This window comes from Solanum tuberosum, unplaced genomic scaffold (assembly GCF_000226075.1).
Source record: "Solanum tuberosum cultivar DM 1-3 516 R44 unplaced genomic scaffold, SolTub_3.0 scf00325, whole genome shotgun sequence".
In the NCBI taxonomy this organism is placed as follows: domain Eukaryota; kingdom Viridiplantae; phylum Streptophyta; class Magnoliopsida; order Solanales; family Solanaceae; genus Solanum; species Solanum tuberosum.
The window spans coordinates 135,264-155,921 of NW_006239251.1; the positions used below are offsets into that span (position 1 = coordinate 135,264).

The 20,658-nt window shown below is 33.7% G+C and overlaps 1 protein-coding gene across 1 annotated transcript; it reads left to right on the forward strand.

The window, feature by feature from the left end:
• Positions 1-803: 803 nt before the first annotated feature.
• LOC102605138 ((DL)-glycerol-3-phosphatase 2-like) lies at positions 804-13,692 on the forward strand. The gene is made up of 6 exons (XM_006360565.2): positions 804-1,160; positions 6,177-6,401; positions 9,990-10,050; positions 10,201-10,348; positions 11,915-11,994; positions 13,317-13,692. The coding sequence occupies exons 1-6, from the start codon at positions 1,076-1,078 to the stop codon at positions 13,441-13,443; spliced, it is 726 nt and encodes a 241-aa protein (XP_006360627.1). The 5' UTR covers positions 804-1,075; the 3' UTR covers positions 13,444-13,692.
• The last annotated feature ends 6,966 nt before the right edge of the window (positions 13,693-20,658 follow it).

Sequence of the window (20,658 nt, forward strand, 5' to 3'; positions counted from 1 at the left end):
TTTAGTTGTCCATATTTCCTCTTTTAGTTATCCATTTTGACAAATCAAGAAAGGACAATAAATTTTTTCCTATTATACCCTTATTTAAACTTCTTGAAAATTTCTAGTAAGCTGTAATTCATTCTTTTTGGAACCAGACAATACATTTATTATGCTTGGGGAGTTACACAGTCCTTTAAGTTACCCATAAAGCATTTTGTTAGTTTATGAGTAAAAATTTTGAACAATTTTTTACTAAAAAATGGACAGAAATAAAGTTGAAGTTTCAACTAATACTCCTATCAAAGTAGAAGACTCACTTATATTGATTGAAGATCCACTTCAACAGAAATATTTAAATCTATTCCATTCATTGAACTTGATTTATTTTGTCTTGTATCCATTGGTTGTTTGATTTCTCATTTCATTGAAGCATTTTTTTATAACAAAATATTTTGATGGGAAATTTTTAAATGTTATAAAAAATTGTAAAAGTGTATGTTGTTTCCCTCCAATTTATTTCACTTGAATTCAAAGAAGTGGATGTAATTTTGAAGTGAAAAGTTGTCATAAATAAAGTAAATAAACTTATGAATTTTTCAGCATTGATTAGTTATCTTGAGTGAATTTATTTTGGAATTGTAAAATTGTACTATAAGGGTAAAATTGTAATTTTACTATGCTAATCATTGTTGCCTTAATCTGTGTGTCATTTCTAAAGTGGACAACTAAATAGGGACGGAGGGAATATGTTTTTACTAGTAAAAGCAGCACCTTCATTATGGGATGGATATTGACTATTCCATTTATAGGTCAATACTAGTCTAATTTCCAGTTTGGTGATACTAGTTAAAGCGACACCAATTTCAATGTATTGTGTCTTCACTTGTATTTTAAAAGAGAAAAAGGAGGAAAAAAGGAACGGAATTAAAAAGGAGGAAAAGGCGTTAAATCTGATTAAACCCAGAAGTACTGCCCAATAAGAAAAGAAGAAAAGGGTACTTCCAAATTAAGACAGTGGGTAACAAAAATAATCTTTCAGATCTGCTGCAATCTTAGTTGTGGTGCGCCAGAAGAAGCTAAAAGTTGTTGAAATATGGCGAATCAAGGCATTGATGCTTCATCGGCAAGGAAAGGCTCAATCACTCATGTAATCTTTGACATGGACGGGCTTCTTCTAGGTATCAATATGTCACTTGCATTTTGCTCTCCTATTCTCTTTTCTTTGCTTTAGTTTATTTCACAAATCTGAATGAACTGAGAATGCAATGCCACCCTCTTTTGTGACTCAACTGGTAATGTGCTCGTGGGAATTGCCTATGGGTAGAGTAGAGTTTCTCAAGGATTGATGTAATCTTGGTATGCAATCGGTTGCTAAAATTGTTCTTTGGATGTTGTAGAATTTCTGATCATTTGGGAATTGGGAGTGAAATTCGAAATTTGAGTGTTATGTGTTCTACCCTTGTTGTTCTTCGGAGGAGATGAATGAGTATGCTAGTGTACTATTGATTGAAAATGAAGAGTTAGAATACTTTAACTTTTGATGTTATGCCTTGAAAGCAGTGTCAGATTTAGGATTTGTAAAGATAGGGTGGGGAACTCATATATTAGAAAAGGCGACAGCCACTGAAGTAATCATTTTCAAAATTTTAGAAAATCATTTTGAAGAGTGAAATAGCATTCTTGGAAGTTGGTTGGGCACGTGCAGTGTGCCAAAATGAAAAAAACTGAGCTGCTGCTTGAAGGAATTATCCGACTTGGAATTTGAAGTTGCCTTTGCTAGTGATGCCAAAAGTTGTCAATTATAGTTGATAGGTGAACAAATGCATAATTCTGGTCTCGTTAAGTGAGTCCCTGTGGGCTGTGACCATTAGACCATCTCTTTTGATGTATTCTGTTATGCTTTTCTTTATAGATAGACTATGCCACTCCACATTCCAGTAGAGATGGTATGATGAGTGTGTTCCTCAAGCACATGTACACGTCTGTATGTCTATATCTTTCTGATGTAACATCACATATCTGGCGCACAAGGTACTCAAGAACTAAGACATTTCTCACATATCAAAGAAAACACAGTGCATTTCTTAGTCTTTTGATTATCTTTTTCCCTAATCAAGAGGAATTAAGAGTAAATTACAGAGACTTGGTGGTTCTGAAACATGTCACTATAGCAGAGAATTGCGTTCTTTCTGTAAACAGTATAAGTTCTTTGACTATATATTCCCCTAATTAAAAATCAATAAATTATGTAGGATTGGTGGTTCTAAAGCATGTCACCATAGCAGAGAATTGCATTCTTTTTGTAAATTATATATTACTCACTGCCTGTACGCGGTTATGATTTATAGTCAGTTAAAACCTTATAATGATGTGCGTCTGTAAAGGAAAAGTTAGCAATAGCACAGTGTGAGAAAGTTCCTTCCACTGTGCATTGTGTTATCTTTTACGAATTCTTCTTTCTGGAGATGTACAAAACTACAATCAACTCTTATACCTAAGGCAGCTTGTTGTGTTCCCTAATCTAGTTCACTCTTCATCAACCAAAAAGAAAAAAGATCTAGTTCCCTTGTTCTCTCAAAGCAACAGTAAGACCGATGTTGATTTATTATAGGAGATCTTAAAGTTTAGGAAAGGATGCATGGACTGGTCCATTTGAATTTTTTGTGACGTCTTTTAGTTTTTTACTTTAGGTGTTTTGTTATTTGGATTTTCTATTGCTACCCAAGTTATGTAACTTAAATAACCACAAAACAAATTCACACAGCCAAATCTGTTATGCCCCTTTGTGTATACCTATGTGGTTTGACCACAGCAGACATTATTTGATATGTACTTATCCCATCACCTGATATATTAAGACACTGCAGTCTGTTTTAGAAAATAAAACAGCTTCTAAGGATGGAAGCAAATAAGTAACGGGAAGAAGGTGTGAGGGTAGATTGTTAACATAGGGGATCAAAGGGAAGAGTGATATTTACCAGGCCTTTCCCGTTTGTTATATTCTATCGGAAAGAAACAGGTGAATCTTTGTGTGGTCGAATAGATGATACTTGAAGACAAATCTTGGTTGAGTAATACCTTCATTGCACTCATTCCAAAGAAAAAAGGAGCCAATGAGTTAAGGGACTACAGACCAATTAGCCTCATAGGGAGCATTTACAAAATACTCTCCAAAGTTCTCACAGAAAGGTTGAAAGTTGTGATAGACAAACTGGTGGACTCACAGCAAATGGCTTTTATAAAAGGGAGACAAATTATGGATGCAGTGTTGATTGCTAATGAAGCTGTAGATTCCAGGAATAAGCAGAAGAAACCTGGCATTCTATGCAAGCTGGACATAGAAAAAGCATATGATCATGTGAATTGGAAGTACCTTCTGAAGATTTTAGAGATGATGGGATTTGGACAAAAATGGTTGAACTGGATTAGCTTTTGCATTTCTACAGTTAGCTTCTCTGTTCTGATTAATGGGTCCCCTGCAGGGTTTTTTCAAACTCAAAGAGGACTCAGGCAGGGTGATCCATTGTCCCCTTTCTTGTTCTTAATTACTATGGAGGGGCTGAATAATATGCTCAAGACAGCAAATATGAGAGGATGGATAAAAGGTTTTGATGTGGCTAGAGAAAATACAGAAAGCTTGGAGGTGACACATCTTCAGTATGCAGATGATACATTGATTTTTTGTGGAGCTGAGGAAGACCAACTGAAATACTTAAGGGTGATCCTGGTGCTGTTTGAAGGGGTATCCGGGTTGCACATTAACTGGATTAAAAGTTCTATGTATACTATCAATGAGGTCAACAACATAGAATTGTTAGCTTCAATTCTAGGGGGTGAAGTAGGTACTCTACCTACAACATATTTGGGTATGCCATTGGGAGCAAAATCCAAGTCCTTAGAAATTTGGAATGGTGTGATAGAGAAGTGTGAGAAGAAGCTGGCCAGATGGAAAACTCAGTACTTGTCAAGAGGGGGTAGACTGACCCTCATAAACTCAGTCCTAGATGCTCTCCCAACTTACATGCTGTCTCTATTTCCCATCCCACCAGGGATCACTAAAAGACTAGACAGCATAAGAAGGAAGTTCTTGTGGCAAGGAAACAAAGAGAATAGAGGTTTTCATCTAGTAAAATGGAATGCAGTGACAACTGGAAAGAAGAATGGTGGTCTGGGAATAAAGAATATGGAGCTACATGGCAAAGCACTCTTAATGAAGTGGTTGTGCAAATACTCAAATGAAAACCAAACACTTTGGAGAAGAGTGATAGGTGCCAAATATGAGAATGAAGATAGTTGGATGACTAAGATTGTGACCACACCTTATGGGATCAGTTTATGGAGATCCATAAGAGCATTATGGGAGGAAGTTAAACCCAAATTCAAGATGAAAGTGGGGAATGGGAACAAAATCAAATTCTGGAAGGATGAATGGCATGAGAAAGGTAACCTGGAAACTCTTTTCCCTGATATTTACAATCTGGCAATGTTCCAACAAAGAACTATTGCAGAACTATGGACACCACAAGGGTGGAATTTCATCTTCAGGAGAGAACCAAATGACTGGGAAGTGATGAGGTTGGCAGAATTCCTCAAGTTGGTTGGACATTTTACTGGACTTCAGGCATATGAGGATATGCTTTGGTGGAAAGGCAACAATAGAGGAGAGTTCAAAGTGCATTCAGCTTACAGGCTGATGGATGAATCAAGCCAGCAGAGTCCCATCTGGCCTTGGAAACAAGTATGGAAGTGTAGAATCCCACACAAAGTCTCATGCTTTATTTGGCTGCTAGCTAAGGAAGCTGCCCTGACTCAGGATAATGTAATGAAAAGGGGGATAACCTTATGCTCTAGGTGTTTCCTATGTGGGGAAACCTTAGAAACTGTAAACCATCTATTTCTACACTGCAAATACACCCGGCAGCTTTGGAGGATTTTCTTGAGCCTTAAAGGCATATCCTGGACTATGCCTAGGAGAGTTACTGAGGCCTTGTACAGCTGGGAGGAGGCAGGTGCCCTTGCAAAAGACAGAACTAGATGGAGAATTATCCCTGCTTCAATATGGTGGGCAATCTGGAAAGAAAGGAATTCCAGATGTTTTGAAGGCATAGAAAATAGTGTGCAGGATGTTAAACTAAACTGCATTTTGTTGTTATGTTTTTGGTGTAATCAATTATACTCAAATGACACTGTCTCTATAGTTGATGTTCTAGACTCAATATAGAAATAGAGTAGGAGTGTCTAGAGTGCATCTGTATATAAGGTTTGAGTACAACCCATGTACTTTTGTGATATAATACATCGTTACCATTTTCAAAAAAAAAAAAATCAATAAATTATGTAGGATTGGTGGTTCTAAAGCATGTCACCATAGCAGAGAATTGCATTCTTTTTGTAAATTATATATTACTCACTGCCTGTACGCGGTTATGATTTATAGTCAGTTAAAACCTTATAATGATGTGCGTCTGTAAAGGAAAAGTTAGCAATAGCACAGTGTGAGAAAGTTCCTTCCACTGTGCATTGTGTTATCTTTTACGAATTCTTCTTTCTGGAGATGTACAAAACTACAATCAACTCTTATACCTAAGGCAGCTTGTTGTGTTCCCTAATCTAGTTCACTCTTCATCAACCAAAAAGAAAAAAGATCTAGTTCCCTTGTTCTCTCAAAGCAACAGTAAGACCGATGTTGATTTATTATAGGAGATCTTAAAGTTTAGGAAAGGATGCATGGACTGGTCCGTTTGAATTTTTTGTGACGTCTTTTAGTTTTTTACTTTAGGTGTTTTGTTATTTGGATTTTCTATTGCTACCCAAGTTATGTAACTTAAATAACCACAAAACAAATTCACACAGCCAAATCTGTTATGCCCCTTTGTGTATACCTATGTGGTTTGACCACAGCAGACATTATTTGATATGTACTTATCCCATCACCTGATATATTAAGACACTGCAGTCTGTTTTAGAAAATAAAAGAGCTTCTAAGGATGGAAGCAAATAAGTAACGGGAAGAAGGTGTGAGGGTAGATTGTTAACATAGGGGATCAAAGGGAAGAGTGATATTTACCAGGCCTTTCCCGTTTGTTATATTCTATCGGAAAGAAACAGGTGAATCTTTGTGTGGTCGAATAGATGATACTTGAAGACAAATCTTGGTTGAGTAGCTTCTTTGTTCCTTTTCTTTTGTGTATCAGACACCGAGAAATTCTATACGGAGGTCCAGGAGATTATACTTGCTAGGTATAATAAGACTTTTGATTGGTCACTCAAGGCAAAGATGATGGGGATGAAGGCAATAGAGGCTGCCAGGGTCTTTGTTGAAGAGACAGGAATAAGTGATTCACTTACAGCTGAAGATTTTCTTGTAGAGAGAGAAGAAATGTTGCAGAAAATGTTCCCCACAAGCGACCTCATGCCAGGTACAATTTTGATAAGCACAAGAGACAGAATATATTTTTTTAATTCATTTCTCAAGTTTCAGCTTTCTCACCCTTCTCAGTTCTGTTCATAAGAGGAGCAGACATTTGCACATGATGTAAAACTTATGGAATTGACTATTTGTCTTAAATGGCAAAAATTTGTGGATCTTGATCAAATATTCAAATCAATTTCTTCACTTTCTATACAGGATGTTAAACTAAACTGCATTTTGTTGTTATGTTTTTGGTGTAATCAATTATACTCAAATGACACTGTCTCTATAGTTGATGTTCTAGACTCAATATAGAAATAGAGTAGGAGTGTCTAGAGTGCATCTGTATATAAGGTTTGAGTACAACCCATGTACTTTTGTGATATAATACATCGTTACCATTTTCAAAAAAAAAAAAATCAATAAATTATGTAGGATTGGTGGTTCTAAAGCATGTCACCATAGCAGAGAATTGCATTCTTTTTGTAAATTATATATTACTCACTGCCTGTACGCGGTTATGATTTATAGTCAGTTAAAACCTTATAATGATGTGCGTCTGTAAAGGAAAAGTTAGCAATAGCACAGTGTGAGAAAGTTCCTTCCACTGTGCATTGTGTTATCTTTTACGAATTCTTCTTTCTGGAGATGTACAAAACTACAATCAACTCTTATACCTAAGGCAGCTTGTTGTGTTCCCTAATCTAGTTCACTCTTCATCAACCAAAAAGAAAAAAGATCTAGTTCCCTTGTTCTCTCAAAGCAACAGTAAGACCGATGTTGATTTATTATAGGAGATCTTAAAGTTTAGGAAAGGATGCATGGACTGGTCCGTTTGAATTTTTTGTGACGTCTTTTAGTTTTTTACTTTAGGTGTTTTGTTATTTGGATTTTCTATTGCTACCCAAGTTATGTAACTTAAATAACCACAAAACAAATTCACACAGCCAAATCTGTTATGCCCCTTTGTGTATACCTATGTGGTTTGACCACAGCAGACATTATTTGATATGTACTTATCCCATCACCTGATATATTAAGACACTGCAGTCTGTTTTAGAAAATAAAACAGCTTCCAAGGATGGAAGCAAATAAGTAACGGGAAGAAGGTGTGAGGGTAGATTGTTAACATAGGGGATCAAAGGGAAGAGTGATATTTACCAGGCCTTTCCCGTTTGTTATATTCTATCGGAAAGAAACAGGTGAATCTTTGTGTGGTCGAATAGATGATACTTGAAGACAAATCTTGGTTGAGTAACTTCTTTGTTCCTTTTCTTTTGTGTATCAGACACCGAGAAATTCTATACGGAGGTCCAGGAGATTATACTTGCTAGGTATAATAAGACTTTTGATTGGTCACTCAAGGCAAAGATGATGGGGATGAAGGCAATAGAGGCTGCCAGGGTCTTTGTTGAAGAGACAGGAATAAGTGATTCACTTACAGCTGAAGATTTTCTTGTAGAGAGAGAAGAAATGTTGCAGAAAATGTTCCCCACAAGCGACCTCATGCCAGGTACAATTTTGATAAGCACAAGAGACAGAATATATTTTTTTAATTCATTTCTCAAGTTTCAGCTTTCTCACCCTTCTCAGTTCTGTTCATAAGAGGAGCAGACATTTGCACATGATGTAAAACTTATGGAATTGACTATTTGTCTTAAATGGCAAAAATTTGTGGATCTTGATCAAATATTCAAATCAATTTCTTCACTTTCTATATAACCTTCTTGATTGAAGACGTAACCGTACTATATATGATTTCCCTTTAAAAGAGAGTTCTGATTTTCATATTATATACATGGATAGATATCGTAACGTTAAAATAATATACATATATATAAATTATGCAGTTTACCTCCCATATAGGCATCCAAATAGGACTGAACCCTTTGTCAGGCTATTGTTTCCTCAAAATTATGAAGTAAGACATCAGTTTCTCCACAATATCATTTTTTCTGGTTGTATGATGAATTTTAGGGCCAGAACAAATCTGTGATCAATCATACTACTTTTTACCTATTACTTTCCGTATTGGAGCATTCAACTCCCATGTATACTTTTACCTCCATAACTAGTGTAAAAAGCATGGGGGAAGTATAATTGATCCAGTAGATGTTGAATTTAATTCTGTATAGTCTTAAATAGACATGCAGCGACAGGTGGAACATTTTTCTGTTATATCTGGTAATCCTTTCAATAATCAAGTTGGATTCTAAACTTCCTATTTATGAAAAAGAAAAGAGCGGTGGAGGTGGTGGATATGTTTTCATGAATCTCTGTTGAAGCAAGATCTTATCCTTCCACAATCCAAATTTTGCTGAGGAAGTAACCAGTTCTTAAGGATGAGACACCCATATTGCATGAACATACACAAGCTGCTAATGGGGTTTCAATCCTTACTCTTTATCTCCATCTTTTCCTGCTAATAGGGCCTAGCTTATACGGCATTTTTATGAAGAACTACCAATTGAGGATAACTTTAACTGGTTTTAATTTTTAAAGTTTTGGAGAGGCTTTTCTTTACTTGATGGAAATAGCTCAGTTTTCTTTCTTCCCCCAAAGTATAACCAGGGACATGTAATCTCTACTTCTCTAGATGCATAATAAAAGGTTCCTCCATAACATTTATGCTATATTTTTCATATTAAAGCCTTGAAACTGTCCCTGGGGATGGCCTAGCTGTTGAGAGCCAGAGTAACAACCTTGATCAATTAATATTCAAATCTCATCGGAGGCAACCCTAGTTGAAACTTCCAATTTGTCTATGTTTTGGTCGGTAGAGTTACCCGGCACCTGTGCTAGTGGGAGATAATAGGAACCAGAGGAATTTTAGTCAAGGTGTACTGCAAGCTAGCCTCAACAGAGTTGTGATAAAAAAAAGAAGTTTAAACCTTGAAACTTGAGAAAAGAAAAGCTTATTTTTAAGTGACTTGGAACATATAATTTCCTAGATATCAAGGAACACACCTTCATTACCCTCTTGTGGTATACACTTCAGAGTTGGAAAGCCTTTTGCTGCGAACATGAGAAATGATTTTCAGAGGTTTCTTTTTGCTCCTACCATTGCATTGGTAAATGATGTGTTTGACTGTTCATTATGTGTATTCTGCATCTTTACAACTTGTTGCAAAAATTTCACCATTTGAGAGGTCACTATGCATAAAGATTGAAATGAACAATAGTCAACATGTAGAATGTATATGCTAATCTTCATACTTAATATCCACTCTACTTCAGAAACAAATGTTCTAAACTAACATTACTGGATGCAAGAACTTGAAAACATATTTATCCAAGATGGGTTACCTATCAACTTGACAATCTCTTGCAAAAATTACAGCATGCTCATAAATCTAATTACTGATTCTCCTTACATGTGAATCCTATCCAACAGCTTCTTGAATAATTATGTTTTCAAGTTCTTGCATCCAGTAATGTTAGTTTAGAACATTTGTTTCTGAAGTAGAGTGGATATTAAGTATGAAGACTAGCATATAAATTCCACATATTGTTCATTTCAGTCTTTTAATTTCATTTAATGCAAAATTGGATACATGAACTTCTTTGCTTGTTTTAAGTTTTTGTCCTGTTATAGGGGCCAGCCGCCTGATTCATCACCTTCATGAAAATGGGATACCAATTTGTGTTGCTACGGGGTATGTCATCTTCTTTTAGTTTTGTTCACTAGAAAGTTTACCATTCCCTTGTCATAAAAAAAAAAGTAGAAGTGTAAGAATTAACATATGCTAAGATAATGTTTCAGAAGTAAGATTCAAAAAGTGAACTAATATAAATGCATTTTTCAGAACTCACACGCGGCACTTTGATTTGAAAACTCAAAGACACACTGAACTTTTTTCACTAATGCATCATATTGTTCGTGGCGATGATCCAGAAGTTAAACAAGGGAAGCCATCACCTGATATATTCCTTGCAGCTGCAAACAGATTTGAGGTAATTCTCTGATTTTTGTTTCTCTAGATTGTGTATATACTGAGAGATCTCGCACTATGATACTTATCCTTCTCTTGGTTAGTCTTCTATTACATAGACCTCCCTTAGTATGGTCTAATTGATAATTTACCTACTAGACTTTTCAAATATGCCTGTTTCTGTTGGCTTGGTTCTTATATCCAACTTCAAATAGTGTTACTTTCTTAGAAAAAGAAAATTTTCTCTGTGAGCTATTTACGGTGATGCAATGATCAAACACATTAGTCATCTTCCAAATGAAAAAGTAAAGTCAATGATTTTTGTTAGGATGTTGCATTGTTTTGCCATCTCAGAAGTTAAATTTATGAATCTGACTTGCTCATATCAATCCAACCCTCCTCCTCTGCATGTTCTACAGTTGTCTTGCCATCTTTAACTTCAACTAATCAAGGTGCTGCACGATATTGTAACATATCAGCAAAAAAAGTATAAAAAAGTTCTATATACAAACATACATTTATGTGATGTAGTTTGACTTAATACATAGCTTCAGAAAGAAATAAAGACTTTTGAAACTCGTGGTCTAAAATAAGTAATAGATGTTTGTGTGGCTATAAATCATTTCATTAAGGGTAAAGTAGGCATTTTAAAGTTTAATTGTTACTGAATATAGAAATTTGTCATTCTTTTTTGGGACCGACTAAAACGGAAAGTGAGTCGTATAAATTGGGACATAGAGAGTATGATACCCCTTCCTTGCTCCATTCCCCAACATAACCTAATTAAGTGCGCGTCAGCATCAAGGCACACAGAGTTGTCGGAAAACTGTCAAGCCTAACCCATCTCGAATCACCGGAACTTGTATTTTCTGGACATTGATGTCAGCAAAGTCCGGTTCACTAGATTAATTTTCTGTCCTTTCCATCTCCATTCACCAATCTTAACCCTGGCAACTTCTATATCAGATGGAAATTCCAAAAGAAATCTTTCATTGATCATTTCAACAACCCCAAGCTTTGATGCTGCCAGCTTCTTCTGGGAGCATTACTTGTCTTTTCCTCCTTCCATGGACTGTCACCTTTCCTTATGTATATAAAAGTTTATCTGAAGTTATGTTTGAAAAATATGTATTTTGATTATTCAAAACTCAACAAGGAAACTTTTTGGGATAGACGGTGTATTTAAAAGAGAAAAACTGGGTACTATGTGATTTTTATATGGTAAAGTATGTTTAAGAAGTTCTCTTTTTAGGAAGGACACTATTTTGGGATAAAGTAAAATTGGAAGGTGGGCATTTGATTTGAAGCGGAGAATATATAACATCTAAAATTTCTAGGACGTTTACTGCAGAAAGGCAAAATCTGTTCTCAAAATTGTACAGTGAGAGACTACTTTTTCTGAATGTACAAGCCTTTAGGGGAGTTAACACTATTTTGTTACAAAATCTGAGAAAGTTGGGTGTAATTTGTGAAACTAGAATGGAGATCCTTCAGATAATGGAAAAGTAGAAATATGGTCAGTATATGTAGTCAATTATGAAATATCATGGATGCCTATGAGCTGTATTCTTTATGTTAATATGGACAGGGTGGACCTGTAGATCCACAGAGGATTCTTGTATTTGAAGATGCGCCCTCTGGTGTCCTTGCAGCCAAGAATGCTGGAATGTAGGTCTATCTCCCAAAATTTTAATGTCGGGTGATATCATTTTTGATTTCTTCTAGTAGAATAACTTGAGAGAACTACATGATTACTTTTCATTATTTTAAGGAGTTTAGATACCAACTCTCCTTGTACTTTCCTGTAAATGCTTGCTCAACTGCATATCTTTAATTTTGTTTTTTCACTGTATGTTTTTTGTCTTAGTTATTCCTATGAATATTTTGCTCTCAGTCAACAGTCTTATGTACTTGACATCCTGTGCAAAGGTTATACTGATTGGTGATTGGTCCAACATGTAAATTGTAGTTTGCCTTTTATATTTCATCTAGATTTATGTCTCAACAATTTGGCACTAAGTAATTGATTAACTCGTAGGTGTTGTTAATCTCTTGAAGATAACATCTAGTAATTGAGAAAACAATATGATTTTGGTCTGGTTCTTGGATTCAGAGCACTCCTTCAGGATCTTGCCTTTTCCTTCCTCCTATTTTGGGGTTTTTGTTTTGACTTTCAAGAATCTCTTTGAACCTATCCACACTGCAAGTGCTTCCTGGTGTTCTAATTTTCTGTCTGATTTGTAATCTTCTTCGGATCATTCAATAATCTAAAAGATACATATTACTATTATTCCATCCGCAAATTGCCTCAGTTTGCTACTTCACCAGGACCCGGGATTCTCTATGACACCCACACAAACACCTAGTTTTGCCTGTAATGGATAGACAATATTCCTTGTTTGGGATGTTACCTTTCTCAAAAAAAATTCCTTGTTTGGGTCCTTACATATGCAGACCCAAATCTCTTGCTAGTAGTGATCATTAGAGTCCTTGTAACATGGTCCCTTTTTGGTGTTTGCTCTGGTTTCTTGCGTTTTTCTAATAGTTTTCCTGCTTTGTACTATGAGGCTATGTTTTTTCCTTAATTTAATTTCTTCAGGTCTGGAATGTTAGCAGTTTTCATGAGTTTTGAACTTGCTCATATTTGTTTGCTACTATTAATTCTTCATTTTTTTGGGTCCTATGAGGCATGATTAAACGCCAATAACATGCTTTAGCTACTAAAGTCCCCAAAGTTCTGTTTGTTGACAAGGGTTTCTTCTGGTAGATGTAACACGTATGCCAAGTAAGTCCTGAAGTGGCATTAAGATTCTCATTGTCATTGATATAGAAGATCACCTGGTTGCATTTTGGTCTCTTTTACCCCCCATCTATTGCATTAATGTTCTTATGAGAAAAGTGAAGGTACAGATATATAGTTGTCATAGGAATGTATAAAGCTCTAATTGCGCTATCATCTACTGACTTGGGTTTTATGTTACTGCATGCAGGTCAGTGGTTATGGTTCCAGATGCAAGGTTGGATAGTCAGTATCATCAAGTCGCTGATCAGGTTTTGAATTCTTTACTTGATTACAGCCCAGTCGATTGGGGATTGCCTCCATTTGAAAATGCATAAACTAAACTCGATTAGTTTAGTTTGATCATGATCCTAAAGTTCCCAAACAGAGCCTCTATTATGAGTGCAAAATTCAGATTTTGGGGGTTTGCCTCTAGTTGTTATTCATAGAATATTCAGCTTCAATTATTTATTTTAGATACTAAAGGTCCCTTAATGTTGAAATGAAGAAACTATGGATTTGTTGTATTGCAACTCATGTATGCCCGCCTGATATTTCTTTTGATATGGTAAGCTCCATTCTCCCAATATTCAATTCCAACAGGCAAGTGGCCCTTTTTACCTAGTAGGTTATCTCTCCCTTGTCATACGGAGTTGCATGTCAAAAGTCTCAAATGTAGTCCTCTACCCATTTAAAATGTCAAGAGTCATAAATGCAGTTCTGTACATTATAATGTCGTGTGGTTTTTAGAGAAAATGGTCTAAAGCCTCGCCAACCTATACCCGAAATCCCAACTACACACTCCAACTTCACGGGTGTCCTATCATCCCCTGAACATTTTATTTCTCTATTTAGTGCACCTGAGTGCTGACCAGTACATATAAACCAAATATATTGACTAACGTGATTTGCACGCGCAGGCCCCACTTCAACCTTTCCATTTCCCTCTTAAAGATCGAACGACATCACCCCTTACCCCAATTCTTTCTTTTCGCTTTTCTCCTTTTCATCTTGCCCAATTCTTGGTCGAATTTAATTTCGACCAAAAAGTTTGCAAATTCAACAAAATTTCATGTTTGCATCTCACTACAACGTTGAGCATTGGGTTTGATTCATCGATATAAAGCTTATTCAAGTTTTCATTTGTTATTTTTAATGAATTTAGAGAAGATTCAATATTCAAATTAGAGAACTTAAATAAGAAATTAGAGCATATTACAAACCCTAATTTCAAGATTTAAAGTAGAAATAAACATAAACAACTAAAACCTAGCCATTTTTGAAAGAAAATCGTCAAAATATTGAAGAAGGAACAAGGATTAATGGTGGGGAAGAAGGAACAAAGGTTTATTTAATTTGGGGAAGATGACCATAGCCAATTTATTGCCTCTAATGCGCCTAGAGGCGGTGCTCTCACCTCCTATGACAGGTCAGCACTCAGGTGTGCACTAAATTGAGAAATAAAATATTCAGGGGGTAATAGGACACCCGTGAAGTTCGAGTGTGTAGTTGGAATTTCGGGTATAGGTTGGGGGGCTTTAGACCATTTTCTCATGGTTTATATGTTGAAAATCAATGAAAAATAAATGGTTGTCGTGTAGGAAATTGGGTTGATTCATTTCAAGTTTTCAACCCATCTTGAAAAGTATTGTGGCTCCTGAATCTAACAAGACTCGTAACATATCAATGACTATATCAGGGGAACGAGCATAAAACCTGTTCTCATGCAGTCCGCCACCAGTTCTAGATGGGGTACCCTATTGAGTCAGGTGACTTGCTAAAGTTTTAGGCTGAGCCTGCTGATGAACATCCTTGCCCTTGCCTACCGTCGATGGGCAATCCCTCAATCTGACCACATCCAAAGCTCCTACCAGTACCGGCCATATATATTCCTGGATGATTTTACCACACTTCTGAGAAGTAAGGAAAGTGCATCCACTAGAAACATTGCCCTAGAGCACTAGCAGAAGATGGGGTTGGACTTGAGTATTTTTGACGAAACTGATATCGATTACTGCCTACTGATTTTTGATGAGAGTAGTCTACACTATATGTCTGAGCTCTCTTAGTCTCTAGCACTCTCCTTGAGCTTTTCTTTCCCAATCTGTTGAGCATGAGTCATTAACCTTGAGATAGCGATCTCCTTAATCAACATCGCAGAAATATCGTAGACAAACTTACTCATGTGGTCCCTAAAGTCGTGCAACCATAGTCGGAGCATATTTGGAGAATTGAGAAAACTTCAAAAAATACTCCTTCATTGTCATGTTACCCTGTCTCAGATTTATGAACTCTTGGACCTTAACCTCTCTCATCTCAAGCGGATATTAAAATAGCCTTGAACTTTTCCCAGTCCAATGGGTCTGCATCAACAACGCTTTCCTCCTTCCATTGCTTGTAGCAAATTTGAGCTACTCTCTTCAACTGATAAGCGGTCAAATCTACACTCTCAACCATTGTGACACCCATAATCCAATAATCTTGTGAATGCCCTCTATGAACTTTTGGACTTACTGCAACGCTTTAGAAGCTCTTGTAATCCTACTTATTGAGAATTGCAATCCTACTTTAGATAGAGACCCATTTATACGCCCCCAAAACATCCAGATTCATACTCTTACTCTTTAGTTATCTCATTTACTCATCATAGCATCTAATTATCAAATTTATTCTTACTTAGCTCATTATTCAATCTAAAGCGTGCCTATGATTTAAACTTGAAACTTGAAGGTAGATTTTGAATGCCCTTAACCACTACGCGAACCTTTAATCTTGTGTTTTGGGAATTCAAAATCAATATATATCATATCATATATTATTATAAGTGGAAAACTCCAACATTCAAAGTTGGATTACCATTTTGCCCCTCCACTAAATCAAAATGAAATTAATTAATTTATTAGATACTAATATTTTAATTACATAATGGTGGAATATGAAGTCCAACAACTACACTTAATAATGAATGACTCTTTAGTGACTCTTTGAATTTGAAACCAAAATAAAATTTATGTATCATGATTCAATGTGCTCCATTAATTTGGTAGGTGAAAAGACAGCTAAATATCACTATAAATACCAGTAAATTGCTCCCTAAATCATCATATTCTTTTCTTTTCTTTTCTATCATCTATTGTTTTCTTTTCTTCTTCTTAGATAATGATATAGATACATGTCGTCAAGAAGCTAACTGAGGAAAAGAATGGATAGCTTCATTATGCAATTTAAAAGAGAAACTTTCTTACAATATAGTTCAAGTGTTAAGCTTAGAAGTATAAGATATGACCTATATATTCCTTTAGATCTTTTTTATGTTAGCTTATGATTTTAAGTTTTCTTTTCCATTTTGGAGTTAAGGTATGGTTGTCCAAAATAAATTTGTTATGCAACCCATATTTTATGTAATTCTGTATCATTTTGCATTGTTATGGAATTTATTTCTTTGTTTTTGTGTTATTATTCTTTTAAGTGCTACTTAATTGATAAAACTTCTATTAATACATGATGAGTTTGATAATACTTGAATAGTTTATGTAATATGCTTTTGTTTAAATACAAGTAATTTAAATAAAGATTGCCAAAAGATTATTACTTTGAATGAAAGATTTTGGTTGTGTTACTTTGTCGTTTATCTAACATTGTGTTGCAAACACATACATATATTGTTCATTTTCATCCCTTTTGTTTCATTTTTTATTTTTCTACAATTTATACAATATGAGATTTAAAAATTTAATTTTCAAATAAAAATGAGAGTTACATTTTACATTTATGCGGCACTAAGCCTAATAGTTTTCTTAAACATAAGCATTCTATATTTACGGTAGCTTTCTGTAGTGTTAAAATTCAAATGGTTGGTATGATGACAATTTTACTTTTAGACATTTTGGTTGTTTCTTTATGAATTACTTCGACCCTTAATTGTTAATACTAAAAATTATTCCTCAAATTAAAATCATGTAAAAATTATTATGAGAATGGAGTAATTAAGCTTCATTTTGTTTAGATTTTAGTAATATAAGTCAACAAGATCATTCTATTAAAAGTGGAAAGAGTCTAAGTCAAAAGTTGAATTACTAAAATGTTTTTTAAAAGTATATTTATCATTTTATTTTTTTATAAAAATTAATTATCTATTAAATTTAGTTGGAAAGACCTTTCTTCTAACTTTAGACCTGTACAAATTCTATGAACTTTTTATTTACAAGTTTAATATGTGTCATGTATTTATTTTCTTCACTTTCAGCTTCCAACCATTTAAACATATCATATTCTTTATCAAATCATATATACCTTATTCAATATTTAATTGATGCACATTAATATTCAATATATATATATATATATATATGCCTTAGGTAAAGGTTACACATTATAATTCTCCTTTTATAGGTCTTAATCAAATTTACAAAAAAAATAAATTAAAATACACATGACACTAAAAACATAATTACACCAAAGGTATTTTTAGTTGGTAACTGGGAGGTAATATAAACATATTTTCTATTTTTCTACTCTTTTCTGCTTGAGTGTTGGTATTAAAAAATGTTATTTTGGTCAAATCAATAGGTAAAGAAGAGATTGTACATTATACCAAAAGAAACAAGATCCAATAACTTTGATAATTAAAGGTGAAATTAGAAATCAAAGTAAGAAAACCAAAGATTTCTTTGGAGAAGTATTTCTTCCTTTTAGAGAGTTCGCCAAGTAGGATTAAGATATCACTTTAAGAATTTGCACATCTTCTTTAGTATACAATTTATAACTCAAACATGTTTCTTAATACTAATATTTATGTAATTTATTAAAAATTTATGGTCAATAAAATTGGGTTACACGCGTAAGACGCGTGCCCAGAAACTAATATATATATATATATATAAAACAAAATATTACCTTATATGTTTAATAGTATTATTTTTTGTTGAGGGGGTTCAGGTGAACACTCTCACCGCCCTCTAGATCCACCCCTGTTTACAAGGTAAGGTTAGAATTCTAAAGAAATAGTTATCATATTGAAACTCATCTACAATTTAAAATAACTAGTAAATCTAGACATAAATTTTGAAATATAATTTTTTCACAAAAGAAAAAAACTTAAATATGCATTTTCTTAATCATATAATCATATATATATATATATATATATAAAAGAAAACCCTAGACCGCGCCATCACAAACCAGGAATCCCTTTTAATTTATTTTATTTTTAAAACTAGCCTTCCCCTTTCATGAAAAGTTGTGACTTTTATGAAGAGTTGCGACTTTTATGAAGAGTTGCGACTTTTATGAAAATTTGTGACTTTTATGAAAGGTTGTGACTTTTCGGATACGACACAATAAGCATTTGTTCACATCACCTTTTGTTGTCTATAAATAGAGGAATTTCCTCTCATTTTAAAACAAAGAAAATTTTGATCTTCTTCTTTTTCTTTTGGACAATTAAATAATTGCGTACTTTGCTCCTGTTGAATGACTCACAGACACAATTTTTTTGTATCAATACTCTGGTGAATAAAATCGTTCTTTCTTCAGAGGATCAATTCCTTTAAATCTCGGGTACTAGGGGGAATAATTTCCTTAAGGAAACACTGTACATTCAGTGCGATCAATTTTTTCCATTCTATTGTTACAAATCCTGGTATGTTTTAACAGTCATTAATTTATGCTTATATTATTAATTATTATTTTTGAGTACATGCTTTAAATTTTGTTGTTTATGTTTCTGCAATATTATTGTTATAAGTATTTGTTAGTACATATTAAATAATAAACGTTAATTGATTATTCAAGCAAGTTTTGTCTACTGAAATTGTTGAAGGTACAATAAAAAAACCCTTACAAATCTATAATCTGATCATCAACAATGTTATTTCTTCGCATACAAGGATGAGATTTTGTGTTCTTTAGAAATTCCTCTGAGAGTTAATAACTTTGCATGCCCATATTTTTTGTTTTTATGTTGTTGTTATCTATTTTTACTAAATTTTATCACTGGATATTATGAGTACTTTAAAGATTGAAAGTTGATTGAAGTGTTGGTCAATTTTCTAAGGTATATTATTTTAAAACATGAGAACTTTTCTGGTTAGAATGATTTGTTATCATCATTGGATATCTCATGGTTTACTCCCTTTAATGTATGTTTTTCTTGCTGTTTTGTTGTCTCGTTAAAATTGTATTGACTATTTTTTGTTTGGTATGTATATGATCTCACTTGGACAAAGCTTTCGTCCTTTTAATGTTTTTCTGTTTTTCCTTCTCATTCAACTCTACTAAATATTTTTGGTGTGAGTTATAACTATTTTCAACAAGCTTTATTTGAAGAATATGAAACAAAACCTGCTCTAAATAAAAGTAATATCTTAAGCTACAAAAGATATGTCTATTAACATAGATTTGTTGTCCTTTTTGTCGCAAGTCATTGCTGAGCATTTGAGTTATCTAGGTTAGACTCATTTTAAATTTTTTAATGTTCAAGAATATTTCTTTAACATGGTCTAGAATCCAACATTTTGATCTACTTGTACTTTCATAATGCAACAACTATACATATATATTTCTGAAAAGTCGTAAAGTTGCATTGATGAAGCATCTAGAAGGGCCTTCAGAGCAACAGTTTAATGAAGAATTAATTTCTTAAAGGGACAACAATATTATTTTGTTATTGTTTCAAATTTATTTTTCTCCTTCTATAAATTTTTTTAGAGTAACAAAATAACAATAACGAAATGTGGTGAAAGTTTGACTTCAGACAAGTAGATTATCTCTAAAAAAATTATTTATGTTGTTGTGGTGTACATTTTTAATGTTCTTAACTTATTTATAACTAATATTGATTATCGAAATTTTTTTATATAATTTGTTTTTTAACTAGGAGTTATTCTAACCATAAAATTATCAGTTCTATATTTTTCATGTACAAAAAATAGAAAAAAATATGTTTAATCACTGCATAAAAACATCACTCAGTTTTAACAAGACAATTATATCATCAAACATATATTATGATAAATTATGTAAAAGATAAGAATGATTAGATATCAAGATATTTTAAATCATTCATTATATATTTAAAATTCTTGAGATAGGTGATAATGTCAAATCATTTAATTTCTGTTGAAATGTTCTTAAAACCTACTAAAATTTACTTTTTTTTTTCTTATTACAATCGATTATTGGAAAGACTGTTCAAAAGCTTAGCAAAATTAATTATTCGCGCGGGTAAATTACCTAGTATCATTCCTATTTAATAAGTGTGAGTCCTCAATACTTCCTTCCTATTTAATAAGTGTGAGTCCTCAATACTACCAAATTATTGTGTCTTTGACAACATTACCCTTCACTTCTATTAATATTTCTTTCTTTTTCTTCTATTAATATTTCTTTCTTTTATATAATATTATCTATATATATTATATTATATATTTTATATTATCTATTATATATTATCTATATATATAAGTCTTGGACTACCAAGGGTATTCCCGTCATCATCATCATCATTTCATCATTTATTTTTTTTCATCATCATCATACTTTAGAAGTGGTGG

Excerpts from the sequence above, each read along its gene's own strand:
- LOC102605138 (XM_006360565.2), top strand. The coding sequence starts at position 1,076 with ATGGCGAATCAAGGCATTGATGCTTCATCGGCAAGGAAAGGCTCAATC. Across the intron at positions 10,349-11,914 it reads CAGCTGCAAACAGATTTGAG|GGTGGACCTGTAGATCCACA; the intron begins GTAATTCTCTGA and ends TAATATGGACAG. Across the intron at positions 11,995-13,316 it reads GCAGCCAAGAATGCTGGAAT|GTCAGTGGTTATGGTTCCAG; the intron begins GTAGGTCTATCT and ends TACTGCATGCAG.